This window comes from Bombina bombina, chromosome 2, assembly GCF_027579735.1.
Source record: "Bombina bombina isolate aBomBom1 chromosome 2, aBomBom1.pri, whole genome shotgun sequence".
Lineage (NCBI taxonomy): Eukaryota > Metazoa > Chordata > Amphibia > Anura > Bombinatoridae > Bombina > Bombina bombina.
Window position 1 is genome coordinate 827,336,155 of NC_069500.1, and position 18,334 is coordinate 827,354,488.

At 38.8% G+C, this 18,334-nt stretch overlaps 1 protein-coding gene across 1 annotated transcript in view; it reads left to right on the top strand.

The window, feature by feature from the left end:
- LOC128647322 (unconventional myosin-Vb-like) overlaps nt 1-18,334 on the top strand; it is a 338,426-nt gene that overhangs the window by 214,317 nt on the left and 105,775 nt on the right. The window contains exons 21-22 of the mRNA XM_053700105.1: nt 257-274; nt 13,098-13,319. Coding sequence (XP_053556080.1) covers nt 257-274; nt 13,098-13,319 — 240 coding nt within the window. The remainder of the gene's footprint in view (nt 1-256; nt 275-13,097; nt 13,320-18,334) is intronic.

The following is an 18,334-nucleotide window of genomic DNA, read 5'->3' on the forward strand; positions in this document are numbered from 1 at the left end:
CTATAATTGGAGTTCGAAATCAGCTCCCTAATTTTGCGATGTACGTGCCGTATTCCAGCTTGGCTGGTAAGGGGCAGGTTAAGGCTTCTTTGAAATTTATTTTGTCTAAATTTCTTTGATTTTATTCCAGCAAGGCTAACACTTTCTTTAACTGTGTTTCTGTCCTATATATTTTGGGTACTGTTGAAGCATGGCTGGGCACTCATGGGGTTCAAGCGCTGCTCAGACCTGGAATCTTCTGGGGTATTTCTTCCAGTTTCTTTTGAGGAACCGGGTTTTGGAGTTTTATTCAAACTATTTTGCCTTTTTATGGTCTTTGATAGCATTATTTGTTTTCATTAGATACAATAAATGCATATTTTCATTTTTCTGTTTTCATTCAGATTATTTTCTGAGGATGCGGAATCTCATATGATTCACTTTGCTCTTCAGGAAATAGTTAGAGGATCTTCTTTTCTAAAGCTCTTGATTCCTCACACAAGGGTCACCTTTTTTAGGTTTCCAGATAGTTTGTGTCACTGTCCTTGTCTCTATCAGACAAGGGATAATGTTATTGGGTTCCGTCTATCGGTACCTTTAGTCTCTATTATTTCCTTCAGTTGCTATATATGCATAGAAGTTTTAGGTCTTATGGCCACAGCATTGGATTCAATTCCCTTTGCTCATTTTCTCTAGAAAGAACCTTTCCAGTCTTTTATAAGTGTTGTTTCTTCAAGAACATGGTTGGAGGATCAATTTACCAAAAAGTTCGTTTGATTCCTCAGACAAGGGTAACCTTTTTAGGTTTCCCGATAGATTCAGTGTTCTTGATTCTGTCTCTGACGGACAAGAGGCGTCTGAAATTGGTTTCAGCTTATCGAAACCTTCAGTCTCAATCATTCCCTTCGGTAGCCTTATGCATGGAAATTCTAGGTCTTATGACTGCTGCATTGGACGCAATTCCCTTTGCTCGTTTTCACATGCGACCTCTTCAGCTCTGTATGCTGAACCAGTGGTGCAGGGATTATACAAAGATATCTCAATTAATATCTTTAAAACCGATTGTTCGTCACTCTCTGACGTGGTGGACAGATCACCATCGTTTAGTTCAGGGGGCTTCTTTTTGTTCCTCCAACCTAGACTGTGATCTCAACAGATGCAAATCTGACAGGTTGGGGAGCTGTATGGGGATTTCTGACAGCACAAGGGGTTTGGGAATCTCAGGAGGTGAGATTACCAATCAACATTTTTGGAACTCTGTGCAATTTTCAGAGCTCTTCAGTCGTGGCCTCTTCTAAAGAGAGAGTCGTTCATTTGTTTCTAGACGGACGATGTCACAACCGTGGCATATGTTAATCATCAAGGAGGAACTCACAGTCCTCTGGCTATGAAAGAAGTCTCTCGAATACTTGTATGGGTGGAATCCAGCTCCTGTCTAATTTCTGCGGTTCATATCCCAGGTATAGACAATTGGGAAGCGGATTATCTCAGTCGCCAAACACTACATCCGGGCGAATGGTTTCTTCACCCAGAGGTATTTCTTCAGTTTGTTCAAATATGGGGACTTCCAGAAATAGATCTGATGGCTTCTCATCTAAACAAGAAGCTTCCCAGGTATCTGTCCAGATCCAGGGATCCTCAGGCGGAAGCAGTGGATGCATTGTCACTTCCTTGGAAGTATCATCCTGCTTATATCTTTCCGCCTATAGTTCTTTTTCCAAGATTCTAAAGGAACGTTCGTTTATTCTGCTGGTGGCTCCAGCATGGCCTCACAGGTTTTGGCATGCAGATCTTGTCCGGATGGCCACTTGCCAACTGTGGACTCTTCCGTTAAGACCAGACCTTCTATCGCAAGGTCCTTTTTTCCATCAGGTTCTCAAATCCTTAAATTTGAAGGTATGGAGATTGAACGCTTGATTCTCAATCATAGAGGTTTCTCTGACTCTGTGATTAATACTATGTTACAGGCTCGTAAAACTGTATCTAGGAAGATATATTATCGAGTCTGGAAGATTTTCATTTCTTGGTGTTTTTCTCATCATTTTTCTTGGCATTCTTTTAGAATTCCTAGAATTTTACAGTTTTCTTCAGGATGGTTTGGATAAGGTTTGTCTGCAAGTTCCTTGAAAGGTCAAATCTCTGCTCTTTCTGTTCTTTTTCACAGAAAGATTGCTAGTCTTCCTGATATTCATTGTTTGGTACAAGCTTTGGCTCGTATAAAACCTGTTATTAAGTCAATCTCTCCTCCTTGGAGTTTGAATTTGGTTCTGGGGGCTCTTCAAGCTCCCCCGTTTGATCCTATGCATTCGCTGGACATTAAATTACTTTCTTGGAAAGTTTTGTTTCTTTTGGCCATCTCTTCTGCTAGAAGAGTTTCTGAATTATCTGCTCTTTCTTGTGAGTCTCCTTTTCTGATTTTTCATCAGGATAAGGCGGTGTTGCGAACTTCTTTTAAATGTTTACCTAAGGTTGTGAATTCTAACAACATTAGTAGAGAAATTGTGGTTCCTTCATTGTGTCCTAATCCTAAGAATTCTAAGGAAAACTCGTTGCATTCTTTGGATGTAGTTAGAGCTTTGAAATATTATGTTGAAGCTACTAAGGATTTCCGAAAGACTTCTAGTCTATTTGTTATCTTTTCCCGTTCTAGGAAAGGTCAGAAGGCTTCTGCCATTTCTTTGGCATCTTGGTTAAAATCTTTGTTTCATCATGCCTATGTCGAGTCGGGTAAAACTCCGCCTCAAAGGATTACAGCTCATTCTACTAGGTCAGTTTCTACTTCCTGGGCGTATAGGAATGAAGCTTCAGTTGATCAGATTTGCAAAGCAGCCACTTGGTCTTCTTTGCATACTTTTACTAAATTCTACCATTTTGATGTGTTTTCTTCTTCTGAAGCAGTTTTTGGTAGAAAAGTACTTCAGGCAGCTGTTTCAGTTTGATTCTTCTGCTTATAATTTCAGTTTTTTTCATTATAAGATTTAAACTTTATTTTGGGTGTGGATTATTTTCAGCGGAATTGGCTGTCTTTATTTTATCCCTCCCTCTCTAGTGACTCTTGCGTGGAAGATCCACATCTTGGGTAGTCATTATCCTATACGTCACTAGCTCATGGACTCTTGCTAATTACATGAAAGAAAACATAATTTATGTAAGAACTTACCTGATAAATTAATTTCTTTCATATTAGCAAGAGTCCATGAGGCCCACCCTTTTGTGGTGGTTAGGATTTTTTTGTATAAAGCACAATTATTCAAATTCCTTATTTTTTATGCTTTCGCACTTTTTTCTTATCACCCCACTTCTTGGCTATACGTTAAACTGATTTGTGGGTGTGGTGAGGGGTGTATTTATAGGCATTTTGAGGTTTGGGAAACTTTGCCCCTCCTGGTAGGAATGTATATCCCATACGTCACTAGCTCATGGACTCTTGCTAATATGAAAGAAATGAATTTATCAGGTAAGTTCTTACATAAATTATGTTTTTCTTCATTCAATTTAAGCCACTTAAAAAATCAAAGTCAGCTCCCCAAATTTGCATGTAGGTGCAGTTCTTATTCCAGCTTAGCTGGTAAGGGGCAGGTGAAGACTTTTTTAAAAATTTGTTTGGTTCAATTCGGTCCAAACTTCTTAGATTTGGATACAGAATAGGATTCAGAGTAAAACCATCTGTGAGAAGTATTTTTTTCTCTAACATATTCCAGTAAGGCTCACACTTTCCTGAAGTGTGTTTTAGTCCTATATATATTGGGTACTTGTGAATCGCGGCTGGTCACCCGTTGGGGCTCAAGGCGCTGCTCAGACCTGGAGTTTTCTGGGGTATTTATACCAGTTCCTTTTTAGGAACAGGGTTTGGGGGTTTTATTCAAAACTATTCATTATCCCAAAGATAGAAAATCTTTTTGAATTGTCATAAGTGTACCATCTTTTAGAATGGTGTTTATATGGTCTATTCTGCCTTTTTGGTCAGCAATGGCATTATTTGTTTACAATAGATACAATAGATGCATATCTTCATTTTCTGTTTTCATTCAGATTATTTTCATTTTCTGAGATTCTCTTTTTTTTGACAAGCATTACCAATTTGTTGCTTTTCCTTCTAGTCTAGCGACAGCTCTAAGAATCTTTTCAAGGTTCTCAGTGTTTCCTTATTTGGACGGTCTCGTGGTACTGGCTCAGTCTTTTCGTTCTGCGGAATCTCATATGATTCAACTTTTGTTGTTTCTTCAAGACATAGTTAGAGGATCTTTTTATCAAAAGCTCCTTGATTTCTCAGACAAGGGTCACCTTTTTTTAGGTTTCCAGATAGATTGTATCAATGTCTTTGTCTCTAGCAGACAAGTGACAATTTTATTCGGTTCCGTTTGTCGGAACCTTCAGTCTCTATTATTTCCTTCACTTGCTATATGCATGGAAGTTTTAGGTACTATGGCTGCAGCATTGGATTTGATTCACTTTGCTAATTTTCATACGAAACCTTTCCAGTTTTTTATACTGAATTAATGGTGCAGGGATTCTAGGATATCACTTTTTATATCTTTGAATCCCAATGTTCAACTATCTTTGATTTGGTGGTTAGATCACCATCATATAGTTCTACGGGTCTCTTCGGTTAATTCAACCTGGACAATGATCACTACAGATGCGAGTCTTTTAGGTTGGGAGGCTGTCTGGGGATCTCTGTCAGCACAAGGGGTTTGGAAATCTCAGGAGGCGAGATTACCCATCAATATTTTGGAACTCCGTGCATTTTTCAGAGTTCTTCAGTTTTGGCTTCTTTTTGAAGAAAGAGACGTTATTATTTTTCAGACAGACAATGTCACAACTGTGGCATATGTCAATCATCGGGGTGGGACTCTCAGTCCTTAGGCTGTGAAAGAAGTATCTCGGATACTTGCTTGGGCTAAATCCAGCTCCTGTCTAATTTCTGCGGTCCATTTCCCAGGTATAGACAATTGGGAAGTGTGGGAAGTGGATTATCTCTGTCAATCAAGCTTTACATCCGGGAGAATGGTCTCTTTACCCAGATCTATTCAGGTCCGGGGATCCTCTGGCGGAAGCAGTGTATGCATTGACACTTCCTTGGAGTTATCAATCTGTCTATTTTTTCGCCTCTGGTTCTTCTTTTTAGAGTGATTTTCAAAATCATCAGGGAGCAATCTTTTGTGTTACTGGTGGCTCCAGCATGGCCACACAGGTTTTGGTATATGGTTCTTGTTCGGATGTCCAGTTGCCAATCTTGGTTACTTCCATTAAGGCCAGACCTTATATCTTAACATTCATTTTATCCATCAGGAACTCAAATTATTAATTTGATGGTATGGAGATTTTAACGCTTAGTACTTAGTCTTAGAAATTTCTCTGACTCAGTGATTAATACTATGTTGCAGGCTCATAAATCTGTGTCTAGTAAGATTTATTATCGAGTTTGAAAGATTTACATCTCTTGATGCTCTTCTCATAAATTCTCTTGGCATTCTTTTAGAATTCCTAGGATTTTATAGTTTCTTCAGGATGGTTTAGATAAGGGTTTTTGTCTGCAAGTTCCTTGCAAGGACAAATCTCTGCTTTTTCTGTGCTGTTTTCACAGAAAAATTTGCTAATCTTTCTGTTATTCATTGTTTTGTTCAGGCTTCATATCAAGGGTTCAGGGTTCATATCAAGCCTGCCATTTAAGCCAATTTCTCCTCCTTGGAGTCTTAATTTGGTTCTGAGGGCTTTACAGGCTCTTCCGTTTGAGCATGTGCTTTCTTTGGACATTTAAATTACTTTCATGGAAAGTATTGTTCCTTTTAGACATCTCTTCAGCTAGAACAGTTTTTGAATTATCTGCTCTTTCTTGTGAGTCTCCTTTTTCTGATTTTTCATCAGGATAAGGTGGTTTTGCTGTCTTCTTTTCAATTTTTACCTAAAGTTGTGAATTTTTAACAACATTAGTAGAGGAATTATTGTCCCTTCCTTGTGTCCTAATACTAAGAATTCTTTGGAGAGATTCTTACATTCTTTGGACGAGGTAAGAGTTTTGAAATTATGTTGAAGCTACTCAGATTTCAGAAAGACTTCTAGTCTATTTGTTATCTTTTCTGGTTTTAGGAAAGGTCAGAAGGTTTCTGTGTTTTCTTTGGCATCTTGGTTAAAGCTTTTTGATTCACCTTGCTTATTTGGAGTCGGGTTAATCCCCGCCTCAGAGGATTACGGCTCATTCTACTAGGTCAGTTTCTACTTCCTGGACTTTTAAGAATGAAGCTTCTGTTGATCAGATTTGCAAAGCAACGACTTGGTCTTCTTTGCATACTTTTACTAAATTCTACCATTTTGACGTTTTCTCTTCTTCAGAAGCAGTTTTTGGTAGAATAGTACTTCAGGCAGCTGTTTCAGTTTGATTCTTCTGCCTATAACTTCAGTTTTTTTCATTATAAAAATTGAAACTTTTGATTTGGGTAGTGGATTAATTTTTCAGCGGAATTGGCTGTCTTTATTTTATCCCTCCCTCTCTAGTGACTCTTGCGTGGAAGTTCCACATCTTGGGTATCTGCTATCCCATACGTCACTAGCTCATGGACTCTTGCTAATTACATGAAAGAAAACATAATTTATGTAAGAACTTACCTGATAAATTAATTTCTTTCATATTAGCAAGAGTCCATGAGGCCCACCCTTTTTGTGGTGGTTATGATTTTTTTGTGTAAAGCACAATTATTCCAATTCCTTATTTTTTGATGCTTTCACTCCTTTCTTATCACCCCACTTCTTGGCTATTCGTTAAACTGAATTGTGGGTGTGGTGAGGGGTGTATTTATAGGCATTTTAAGGTTTGGGAAACTTTGCCCCTCCTGATAGGAATGTATATCCCATACGTCACTAGCTCATGGACTCTTGCTAATATGAAAGAAATGAATTTATCAGGTAAGTTCTTACATAAATTATGTTTTTTTATTTTCAAATGATGCCAAAGTGTACTATTTTATATAAGAGCAGCCTCTGCAGTTATAGCTTTTCAGCTATGGGAACTGGTGGGGTTTTTAACCCTGCTGCGCTTCCCATTATGGTGCTGCTCTGAGGTGATGGTCTTAGAGAGCTTAACTAAGACCCTTATTTCTTCACAGGACCTCAGGAGGAAGAGTTGACACTATGAGAATATTGTGCTGTTCCTCAGCATGGAGGTAAGGACAGTCTTTGATTCTGGGGCTATGCAGCGTATCTCAGTCGACTGTAATCTGCCTTTGACATTGAACAGTATGTGGGTTCTATTTAACAAGGGAGAGCTTACATACTGCTTAACTTCGAGACACTCTGGCACTTTGTTTTAGCCTAGAAGCGCTGGGACATCGCAGGGGTTACCTGTGCTATTGGGGCTTACTCTATTATGTTTATTAGTCAAGACACAGTAAAACAGTATAGAGATGGCTGACGCGAGGGGTCCGGTTTTATTACTCTGTACTGCAAGGCTTAATGCTTGAGTGTGGGTACAGGGCTCTGGTACATGGCGGCTCTTTCTTTTTTTCCTGGGGTTTGTGTTATGTGTTTATGCCAACAAGGGGCGGGGCTTGATGTCACGTGCTTAGTTGCGCAGTTTATTTTTGACTGAGTTCCGGTCGCACCTCCTCATGGCTCCTAAGATTGCGTGTTGTGGTATATGAACAAGCGATCTTAGGGAAGTCGATCTTATCAGTTGACGATTAGTCTCGTAGGGGCAGGTAGGAGCCGCAGCCAATAGAATGCAAGCTCAATCTGATTGGCTGATTGGATCAGCCAATCCGATTGAACTTGAATCTGATTGGCTGATTCAATCAGCCAATCAGATTTTTCCTACCTTAATTCCGATTGGCTGATAGAATCCTATCAGCCAATCGGAATTCGAGGGACGCCATCTTGGATGACGTCATTTAAAGGAACCTTCATTCGGACTTAGGACGTCGTTAGAAGAGGATGGATCCGCGTCGGCTGCTTCAAGGTGGTCCCGCTCCGCGCCGGATGGAAGAAGATAAAAGATGCCGCTTGGATGAAGATGTTTGCCGGTCCGGATCTCCTCTTCTTACCGGATAGGATGAAGATTTCGGAGCCTCTTCTGGACCTCTTCTTGCCGGATAGGATGAAGACTTCGGACCCTCTTCTGGACGGATCGGTGATACCCGGCGTGGTGAAGACAAGGTAGGAAGATCTTCAGGGGCTTAGTGTTAGGTTTTTTAAGGGGGGTTTGGGTTAGATTAGGGGTATGTGGGTGGTGGGTTGTAATGTTGGGGGGGTATTGTATGTTTTTTTACAGGCAAAAGAGCAGAATTCTTTGGGGCATGCCACGCAAAAGGCCCTTTTAAGGGCTGGTAAGGTAAAAGAGCTGTAAAATATGTATTTTAGAATAGGGTAGGGCATTTTTTTATTTTCGGGGGCTTTATTTTTTTAGGGGGCTTAGAGTAGGTGTAATTAGTTTAAAATTCTTGTAATCTTTTTTTATTTTTTGTAATTTAGCGTTTGTTTTTTTGTAATTTAGTTTAGTTGATTTAATTGTAGATAATTGTAGATAGTTTATTTAATTAATTTATTTATAGTGTAGTGTTAGGTTTAATTGTATCTTAGGTTAGGATTTATTTTACAGGTAATTTTGTAATTATTTTAACTAGGTAACTATTAAATAGTTAACTATTTAATAGCTATTGTACCTGGTTAAAATAAATACAAAGTTGCCTGTAAAATAAATATTAATCCTAAAATAGCTACAATATAATTATTATTTATATTGTAGCTATATTAGGGTTTATTTTACAGGTAAGTATTTAGATTTAAATAGGAATAATTTATTTAATAAGATTTATTTTATTTCGTTAGATTTAAATTATATTTAACTTAGGGGGGTGTTAGGGTTAGGGTTAGACTTAGCTTTAGGCGTTAATACATTTATTAGAGTAGCGGCGAGGTCCGGTCGGCAGATTAGGGGTTAATACTTGAAGTTAGGTGTCGGCGATGTTAGGGAGGGCAGATTAGGGGTTAATACTATTTATTATAGGGTTTTTGAGGCTGCTTAGGGGTTAATACATTTATTATAGTAGCGGTGAGGTCCGGTCGGCAGATTAGGGGTTAATAATTGTAGGTAGGTAGTGGTGATGTTGGGGGGGGCAGATTAGGGGTAATAAATATTATGTAGGGGTCGGCGATGTTAGGGGCAGCAGATTAGGGGTACATAGGGATAATGTAGGTTGCGGCGGTGTGCGGTCGGCAGATTAGGGGTTAAAAAAATTTAATAGAGTGGCGGTGATGTGGGGGGGCCTCGGTTTAGGGGTACATAGGTAGTTTATGGGTGTTAGTGTACTTTAGACCACAGTAGTTAAGAGCTTTATGAACCAGCATTAGCCCAGAAAGCTCTTAACTCCTGGCTTTTTTCTGCGGCTGGAGTCTTGTCGTTAGATTTCTAACGCTCACTTCAGCCAAGACTCTAAATACCGGCGTTAGAAAGATCCCATTGAAAAGATAGGATACGCAATTGACGTAAGGGGATCTGCGGTATGGAAAAGTCGCGGCTGGAAAGTGAGCGTCAGACCCTTACCTACAAGACTCTAAATACCAGCGGTAGGCCAAAACCAGCGTTAGGACCCCCTAACGCTGGTTTTGATGGCTAATGCAGAACTCTAAGTCTAGGCGTATGAGTTTTTAGGTAAATAGGGACACACAGGTCCCATTACAGTAGTGCAAGGTTGGGGCAAGCAGGCCCCAGACAAATGATCTGAAAGAGAGGAGGTTAACAGGTACACATAAACCCTAGATCAGGTAAATGAAGGACACGATCGGGTTGATTGACACCTCCTGCTAGCGGCCGATTGGCCGCGAATCTGCAGGGGGCGGCATTGCACCAGCAGTTCACAATAACTGCTGGTGCAATAAATGCTGACAGGGTATGCTGCTGGCATTTATCGATGTGCGGCGGACATCATACGCTATATTGTATCATGTCCGCTCGCACTATGTTAAATATACCTCTAGGGATCTCAGGACCTACCAAATGCAGGAATGCAGCTAGACAAAGTCTGTCCACAATCCGGTTTTACTGGGAACTGTGCTACAGCCAAGGGGGCAGCCCCCCAACATGCCCTCCCGACCAAGCCAGGGCCAAAGTTGCGATCTTGATTTCCCAGAGTGTATTCAGGGGGTGTCTGGTGTAACTCGGTCTGCGGCTGCCCATTATGGATCATGCCACATAGATATCTCTCTAATCTTCGGAAGTGATCCCGTATGATCCGGTGCATCTGTGCTTCCCATCTAATAACCGATTCCATTTGCTCTCTATGAATTGGGTGTAGTTACTGCAATAAGTTTGCCTTTTGAGTTAGCACCTTATTATGATTAGAGGTTCCCCCTTAGGGTTAAGAAAGGGCAGTCTAAACACAACTGCTGTACCCCATGTACTGGGGGGAGGTGGATCCTCGTGGTGAGGCCGCCACCTGAGGTCTCAACGGTCCAGCTCTGGGTCTGGTATTCATAAATCCTGCAAGTCTTATATCATTTAACTCAGCACTCCTTGAGCCGAGTAAGTCTGAAGGTTATTTTTAAGTAGCTAGCAGGATGGGCTTGGTAACTGGCGGGTTATAGAGATCGTATTTAGAGCCGCAGATATTGTGACCTAACATGGCCACTGCCTAGACATGCCCCCCCAATGATTTATACCTTTTCTAAGGCAGCTACTAAGTAATCTTCTGCTTCTCCCATGCCTGATTCACTTTGTACAAATTATTTCTAGGGAATAGAAGATCCCTCTCCTTTTTGTTAATACAGAGATCTGGGAAATTGTTCCAAAGATAGACACCGCTATTCTCACTTTGGCCAGGCATACCACTATTTTTTTTTAGAGGTTAGTTCATCTTTTAGGGATCCTTTTTATCGAAAACTTGGTTTTCATAGGTGATCCTTTAAACTTGCAGGTTTTATGTTTAGACCTGTAGTCAGTGAAGCCCTTGTCACTGCTGCCACTGCTGTTTGGTGTTATAATCTTTCAGAATTTGTTTCCGGTGATCTCACTCTGGATGAGATTCAGGAATGTATTACTCTCCTGAGAACAGCAAATGCCTTTGTGATGCAGCAGTTGACATGATTCAAATTAATGCACAGAATGCTACATTAGGTGTAGGAATTTATTTAGTTTTCTTACTTGAACAGCAGTCTGGTTCAGGTTCTTTCTTATAATATGGCTGTGTTCCACACTCAGGTGGTTCTTCATTTGCTTCCAAGACACAGTTGGAAGATAAATCTTCCAAAATGCTCATTAACTTCTCTGACCTACGTGTCCTTTTTTTTTTTTTTTGTGTGTGGGGGGGTGTTCATAATCTATTCCTTGATTGTTTTTTTCTCTGACAGATCAGCGCAGGCTAACACTGCAACAGGCCTGTGCCCTTCTGCAGCTGAATACTCTCCCTTTCGTTGCTCAGTGGATGGAAGTTGTGGGTCTCATGGTGTCTGCCTCAAATGCAGTTTCATTTGCCAGATTTCATTTTCAGGCCCTCTAATTGCAAATGCTGCATCAATGGAATGGGGACCATGAGGATCTGTCTCAGAGGATTTTGTTAGATCACAAGACAGACAGTTTTTGACTTGTTGGCAGACTCACCAGTCCTTGGTTCAAGGAGCCTCCTTTCTTTGACCAGTGTGGATTGTTATCTCCACAAATGCCAGCCGGTTTGGTTGCAGTCCGGGGGTTTCCGAGAGCACAGGGAGTTTGGCGCGGTTACCAATAAATATTCTGGAACATGCAAACTTTACGGCTCTTCAGAGTTGACCTGACCTTGGACACTAATTTGTTTCTGTCAGTCAACGTTATGGTAGTGGCTTATGTCAATCATCAGTCAACGTTATGGTAGTGGCTTATGTCAATCATCAGGGAGGAACATGCAGTTCCTTATCAATTAGGGAAGTGTCCGGCATCATCATTTTGGCAAAATTACATTATTGCAGGATTTCTGCCATCCACATTCTTGGTGTGAATAATTGGGAGGCAGACTTTCTCGCCAGTCTCTCCATCCAAGGGTATTCGTCTCTGAATCAGGAAGTTTTCGACCAAATTCAGAGACATTGGGGTTTTCTAGAGAGATATTGTATGGTTTATCATTTGAATCACAAACTGGCTCAGTATTGTGCCAGGTCTCGGGACCCTCTGGAGAGTCTGCTAGAGGTCCCATGATCATTTATTAAGATCTACATTTTCCCTTCATTTGTGTTGCTATCCAAAGTGATAGCCAGAATCAAGCAGGAATAAGCCTCAGCAATTCTAATTGCTCTGGGGGGGGGGGGGTGCATGCAGAATTTAGTTTGAAAATCTGTTTTAGATGTCGTCATGCCAGCCTCGCAGGCTTTCTCTGAGAGAGGATCTTTTCCCTCATCTTTCATTTACCAAGATCTCAAAACTCTGAATTTGACGGCATTGAAATTTTAAAGCTTAATTCTGTCTCAGGGAGGTTTTTTTTGACCAGATTATTGATACCCTGATTCAGGCTAGGAAAACAGTCCTATTAGTCATTCTCAATCTTTTAGAATTCCAAGAGTTCTTCTGTTTTGTTTCATAACAAAATTACTAACATTCCTTATTTCATACCTTTGTTTAGGCTCTGATCAGAATTATACAAGTTTTTGTCCAGTTTCTCCTTCTTGTAATTTAAAGGATCTTTCAATCTCTTCCATTTTTTCTTTTTTCCTCATCTACTTGGCTATATGTATGACTGATGATCAGGGGGAAATGGGTGGGATTTGAAGCTCTGGTGTGTTGGGGTGTCTTTTGCCTCCTCCTAGTGGTAAGAAAGGGAATATTCTTACATGTGTTTACTTGTGGACTCTCAACCTTCATGAATGAAATTAATTTATTAGGTATGCATACATTTTGTTTTTATCCTCAGATAGTTAAATATGTTCTCCCATAAGAAAATGTACACTGAATTACTGCTCCCATTGCCTATTTATTTACCTCACTTTCATTATTCCACTGTCACGGACATTTACATTGGTTTAATATGATGGTAAAAGTACAATGTAAACCTTTCTCATTTATTTGCCCATTGAGTAATAATAATCTTTTAAATTGTAATTTGTTTGGTTTCCTTGTGTGTTTTATTCCCCCCCCCCCCCCTCAGATGGTCCAGGAATGCAAGGCAGTGCTACTCCAGACACAGATCCGTGGCTGGTTGGCACGAAGACGATTTGCACAAATACGGTCTGCCACCTTGTACCTTCAATGTTGCTGGCGAAGAGTGTGCGCACGGAGAGTGCTTCATCAGCTAAAACTGGAGGCACGCTCTGTCCAGAGATATCAACAGCTAAATAAAGGTCTAGAGATAAAGATCATGCAGTTGCAGTGCCAGATCAACAAGCAGGTACAGGGCTTTAAGCACACATCTCCATTTGTGATTCACTGTCATATTTCAGATCAGATCTTAAAGGGACATGAAACCCAAACTTTTTCTTTCGTGATTCAGATAGAGGATACAATTTTAAACAACTTTCTAATTTACTTCTATTATCTAATTTGTTTCATTCTCTTGGTATCATTTGTTGAAGGAGCAGCAATGCACTAATGGTTTCTAACTGAACACATTGGTGAGCCAATCACAATCGAGATAGATATATATATATACAGCCACCAATCAACCGCTAGAACCTAGGTTCTCTGCTGCTCCTGAGCTTGCCTAGGTAAACCTTTCAGCAAAGGATAACAAGAGAAGGAAGCAAATTAAATGATTGAAGTAAATTGGAAAGTTGTTTAAAATTGTATTTTCTATCTGAATCATGAAAGAAAAATGTTAGGTTTCATATCCCTTTAAATGAGGTTTGACGGAAATTTCCTGAATTCCAGATATGAGAGTTTAAAGGGACATGAAACCCAAACTTTTTTTTTTCTTTCATGATTCAGGTAGAGCATTCAATTTTAAACACATTTATAATTTACTTTTTTTTTTTAAATATAATTTTTATTGAGGTTTATAAAAAAAACAATACAGGCATCAGTACCTAGCAATTAAACTTTCAGTTAACGTACAAAGCATTATAATATGACAGCTTAAAAGATGTATACTTTACTATAACATAGAAAAAATAGTTAATAGTCAGTGATGAGTTTCTAAAATAACAGGTGCTAAACAAATAGTCGTGCTAGTCATCTGACAGTTTTCTGTATGCTAGCACGGCACTGGGAGGATGGTATATGGTTACCCCTTTAATGGAATTGTATCAACAGGGAAACATTAAAAGGTCTGTCATTTTGTGTTTAAAGTTTATCTTACATAATAACTAAAAAGATTCACCCACCATATAGGAGGACTGCTACAATCAGTTTACATTTTGGCTAGCAAAGTGGAGCAGTCCAAGTTGGTAGCAAAGGTTTCTCTCAGACCATCCCAATCTAATGTACACAAGGGGGTTTATAAAAAAGTATTTGTAACTTTGATGACATTAGATTATTGCAGAAAGCAAATATAACTACAAGATCAATGTATACTGGATTATCTCACAGGAAGGACCTCAGGTTAATATAGTACATTGCGCTACTAATCAGTATAGATGGGTGAATGTTTTTCCCCATTCGAAAATTCAAACGAATTTTAACACATTTGCACAACATTCTAACATTCGTTTTATGTAATAGTATTTCTAAGGCTTTCTTTAAATGTAATATTTGATTTGAATTGTTTGAATTCGATTCAAATTATGCAATATTCGAATTAGAAAATTTGAATCTATATATTTGTAATATTATTTCTAATGCTCTCTTTAAATGTAATATTCGATTTATGCAATTTTCGAAATAGAAACATTCAAGTTGATATATTTGTAACTATTATTTATCGGTTTACTAAATTCCCTACCACATGAACTTTTGACAATAGGGTCTGATGAAGGGGTGATTGATCCCCGAAACGTCACAGATTTTTCGATGTGCATATAAAAGCACCATTTTTCACAAATCCAGTGAGTGCAAGCCTATATATATATATATATATATATATATATATATATATATATATATATATATATATATATATATATATATATATATATATATATAGCAAAACAGGAAACAGCACTCTCTGGACTTAAGTAAAAAACAAGTAGTTTATTCAGTAACGTTTCGGGGAATGCTCCCCTTCATCGTCTGATGAAGGGGAGCATTCCCCGAAACGTTACTGAATAAACTACTTGTTTTTTACTTAAGTCCAGAGAGTGCTGTTTCCTGTTTTGCTACATTTCAACTACTCTAGCACCCTGGCCCTTGGAGAACTGTTTGTGAGAGTGCAACTGACTCTTTTTGCTATATATATATATATATATATATATATATATATATATATATATATATATATATATTTCTTTCATGTAATTAGCAAGAGTCCATGAGCTAGTGACGTATGGGATATACATTCCTACCAGGAGGGGCAAAGTTTCCCAAACCTTAAAATGCCTATAAATACACCCCTCACCACACCCACAATTCAGTTTTACAAACTTTGCCTCCGATGGAGGTGGTGAAGTAAGTTTGTGCTAGATTCTACGTTGATATGCGCTCCGCAGCAAGTTGGAGCCCGGTTTTCCTCTCAGCGTGCAGTGAATGTCAGAGGGATGTGAGGAGAGTATTGCCTATTTGAATGCAGTGATCTCCTTCTACGGGGTCTTTTTCATAGGTTCTCTGTTATCGGTCGTAGAGATTCATCTCTTACCTCCCTTTTCAGATCGACGATATACTCTTATATATACCATTACCTCTGCTGATTCTCGTTTCAGTACTGGTTTGGCTTTCTACAAACATGTAGATGAGTGTCCTGGGGTAAGTAAATCTTATTTTCTGTGACACTCTAAGCTATGGTTGGGCACTTTGTTTATAAAGTTCTAAATATATGTATTCAAACATTTATTTGCCTTGACTCAGAATGTTCAACATTCCTTATTTTTCAGACAGTCAGTTTCATATTTGGGATAAATGCATTTGTTTCATTCATTTTTTCTTACCTTAAAAAATTTGACTTTTTCCCTGTGGGCTGTTAGGCTCGCGGGGGCAGAAAATGCTTCATTTTATTGCGTCATTCTTTGCGCGGACTTTTTTTGCGCAAATTTTTTTTTCTGTTTCCGGCGTCATACGTGTCGCCGGAAGTTGCGTCATTTTTTGACGTTTTTTTTGCGTCAAAAATGTCGGCGTTCCGGATGTGGCGTCATTTTTGGCGCCAAATAATGTGGTCGTCTTTTTTGGCGCTAAAAAATATGGGCGTCATTTTTGTCTCCACATTATTTAAGTCTCATTATTTATTGCTTCTGGTTGCTAGAAGCTTGTTCACTGGCATTTTTTTTCATATTTCCTGAAACTGTCATTTAAGGAATTTGATCAATTTTGCTTTATATGTTGTTTTTTTCTTTTACATATTGCAAGATGTTCCACGTTGCAACTGAGTCAGAAGATACTTCAGGAAAATCACTGCCCAGTGATGGAGCTACCAAGCTAAGTGTATCTGCTATAAACTTTTGGTATCTGTTTCTCCAGCTGTTGTTTGTATTGCATGTCATGTCAAACTTATTTAATGCAGATAAAATTTCCTTTAGTACTGTTACATTACCTGTTGCTGTTCCGTCAACATCTAATTTTCAGAGTGTTCCTGATAACATAAGAGATTTTATTTTTTTTAAATCCATTAAGAAGGCTATGTCTGTTATTTCTCCTTCTAGTATACATAAAAGTCTTTTAAAACTTCACTTTTTTCAGATGAATTTTTAAATGAACATCATCATTCTGATACTGATAATGGTTCTTCTGGTTCAGAGGTTTCTGTCTCAGAGGTTGATGCTGATAAATCTTTGTATTTGTTCAAGATGGAATTTATTCGTTCTTTACTTAAAGAAGTATTATTTGCATTAGAAATAGAGGATTCTGGTCCTCTTGATACTAAATGTAAACGTTTAAATAAGGTTTTTAAATATCCTGTAGTTATTCCAGAAGTGTTTAATCTCCCTGATGCTATTTCTGAAGTAATTCCAGGGAATGGAATAATTTGGGTAATTTATTTACTCCTTCTAGACGTTTTAAGCAATTATATCCTGTGCCATCTGACAGATTAGAGTTTTTTGGGACAAAAATCCCTAAGGTTATGGGGCTGTCTCTACTCCTGCTAATGTATTACTATTCCTACGGCAGATAGTACTTCATTTAAGGATCCTTTAGATAGGAAAATTGAATCCTTTCTAAGAAAAGCTTACTTATGTTCAGGTAATCTTCTTAGACCTGCTATATTTTTAGCGGATGTTGCTGCAGCTTCAACTTTTTGGTTAGAAGCTTTAGCGCAACAAGTAACAGATCATAATTTTATAGCATTATTATTATTCTATAACATGCTAATAATTTTATTGGTGATACCATCTTTTGATATCATTAGAGTTGATGTCAGGTATATGTCTCTAGCTATTTTAGCTAGAAAAGCTTTATGGATTAAACTTGGAATGCTGATATGTCTTCTAAGTCAACTTTGCTTTCCCTTTCTTTCCAGGGTAAATAATCATTTTTGTTCCTTTCCTCACAACAAGGAACAAAAGCCTGATCCTTCATCCTCAGGAGCGGTATCAGTTTGGAAACTATTTCCAGTTTGGAATATATCCAAGCCTTATAGAAACCTATAGCCAGTTCCTAAGTACCTATGAAGGTGCGGCCCTTATTCCAGCTCAGCTGGTATGGGGCAGATTACGTTTTCTTCAAAGAAATTTGGATCAATTCCGTTCTCAATCTCTGGTTTCAGAACATTGTTTCAGAAAGGTACAGAATTGGCTTCAGTTAAGGCCTCCTGCTAAGAGATTTTTTTTCTTTCCCGTGTCCCAGTTAACACAGCAAAGGCTCAGCATTTCTGAAATGTGTTTCAGATCTAGAGTTGGCTGGAGTAATTATGCCAGTTCCAGTTCTGGAACAGGGGCTGGGGTTTTATTTTATCTCTTCATTGTACCAAAGAAGGTCAATTCCTTCAGACCAGTTCCGGATCTATCATTATTGAATCGTTATGTTAGGATACCAACATTCAAGATGGTTACTGTAGGACTATCCTGCCTTTTGTTTAGCAAGGGCATTATATGTCTACAATAGATTTACAGGATGTGTATCTGCATATTCCGATTCATCCAGATCACTTTTAGTGTCTGAGATTCTCTTTTTAGACAAGCATTACCAGTTTTGTGGCTCTACCGTTTGGCCTAGCCTCAGTTCCAAGAATTTTTTTCAAAGGTTCTCGGTGCCCTTCTTTCTGTAATCAGAGAACAGGGTTTTGGTATTTCCTTATTTGGACGATATCTTGGTACTTGCTCAGTCTTCTCATTTTCGAAGAATCTCATACGAATCGACTTGTGTTGTTTCTTCAAGTTCATGGTT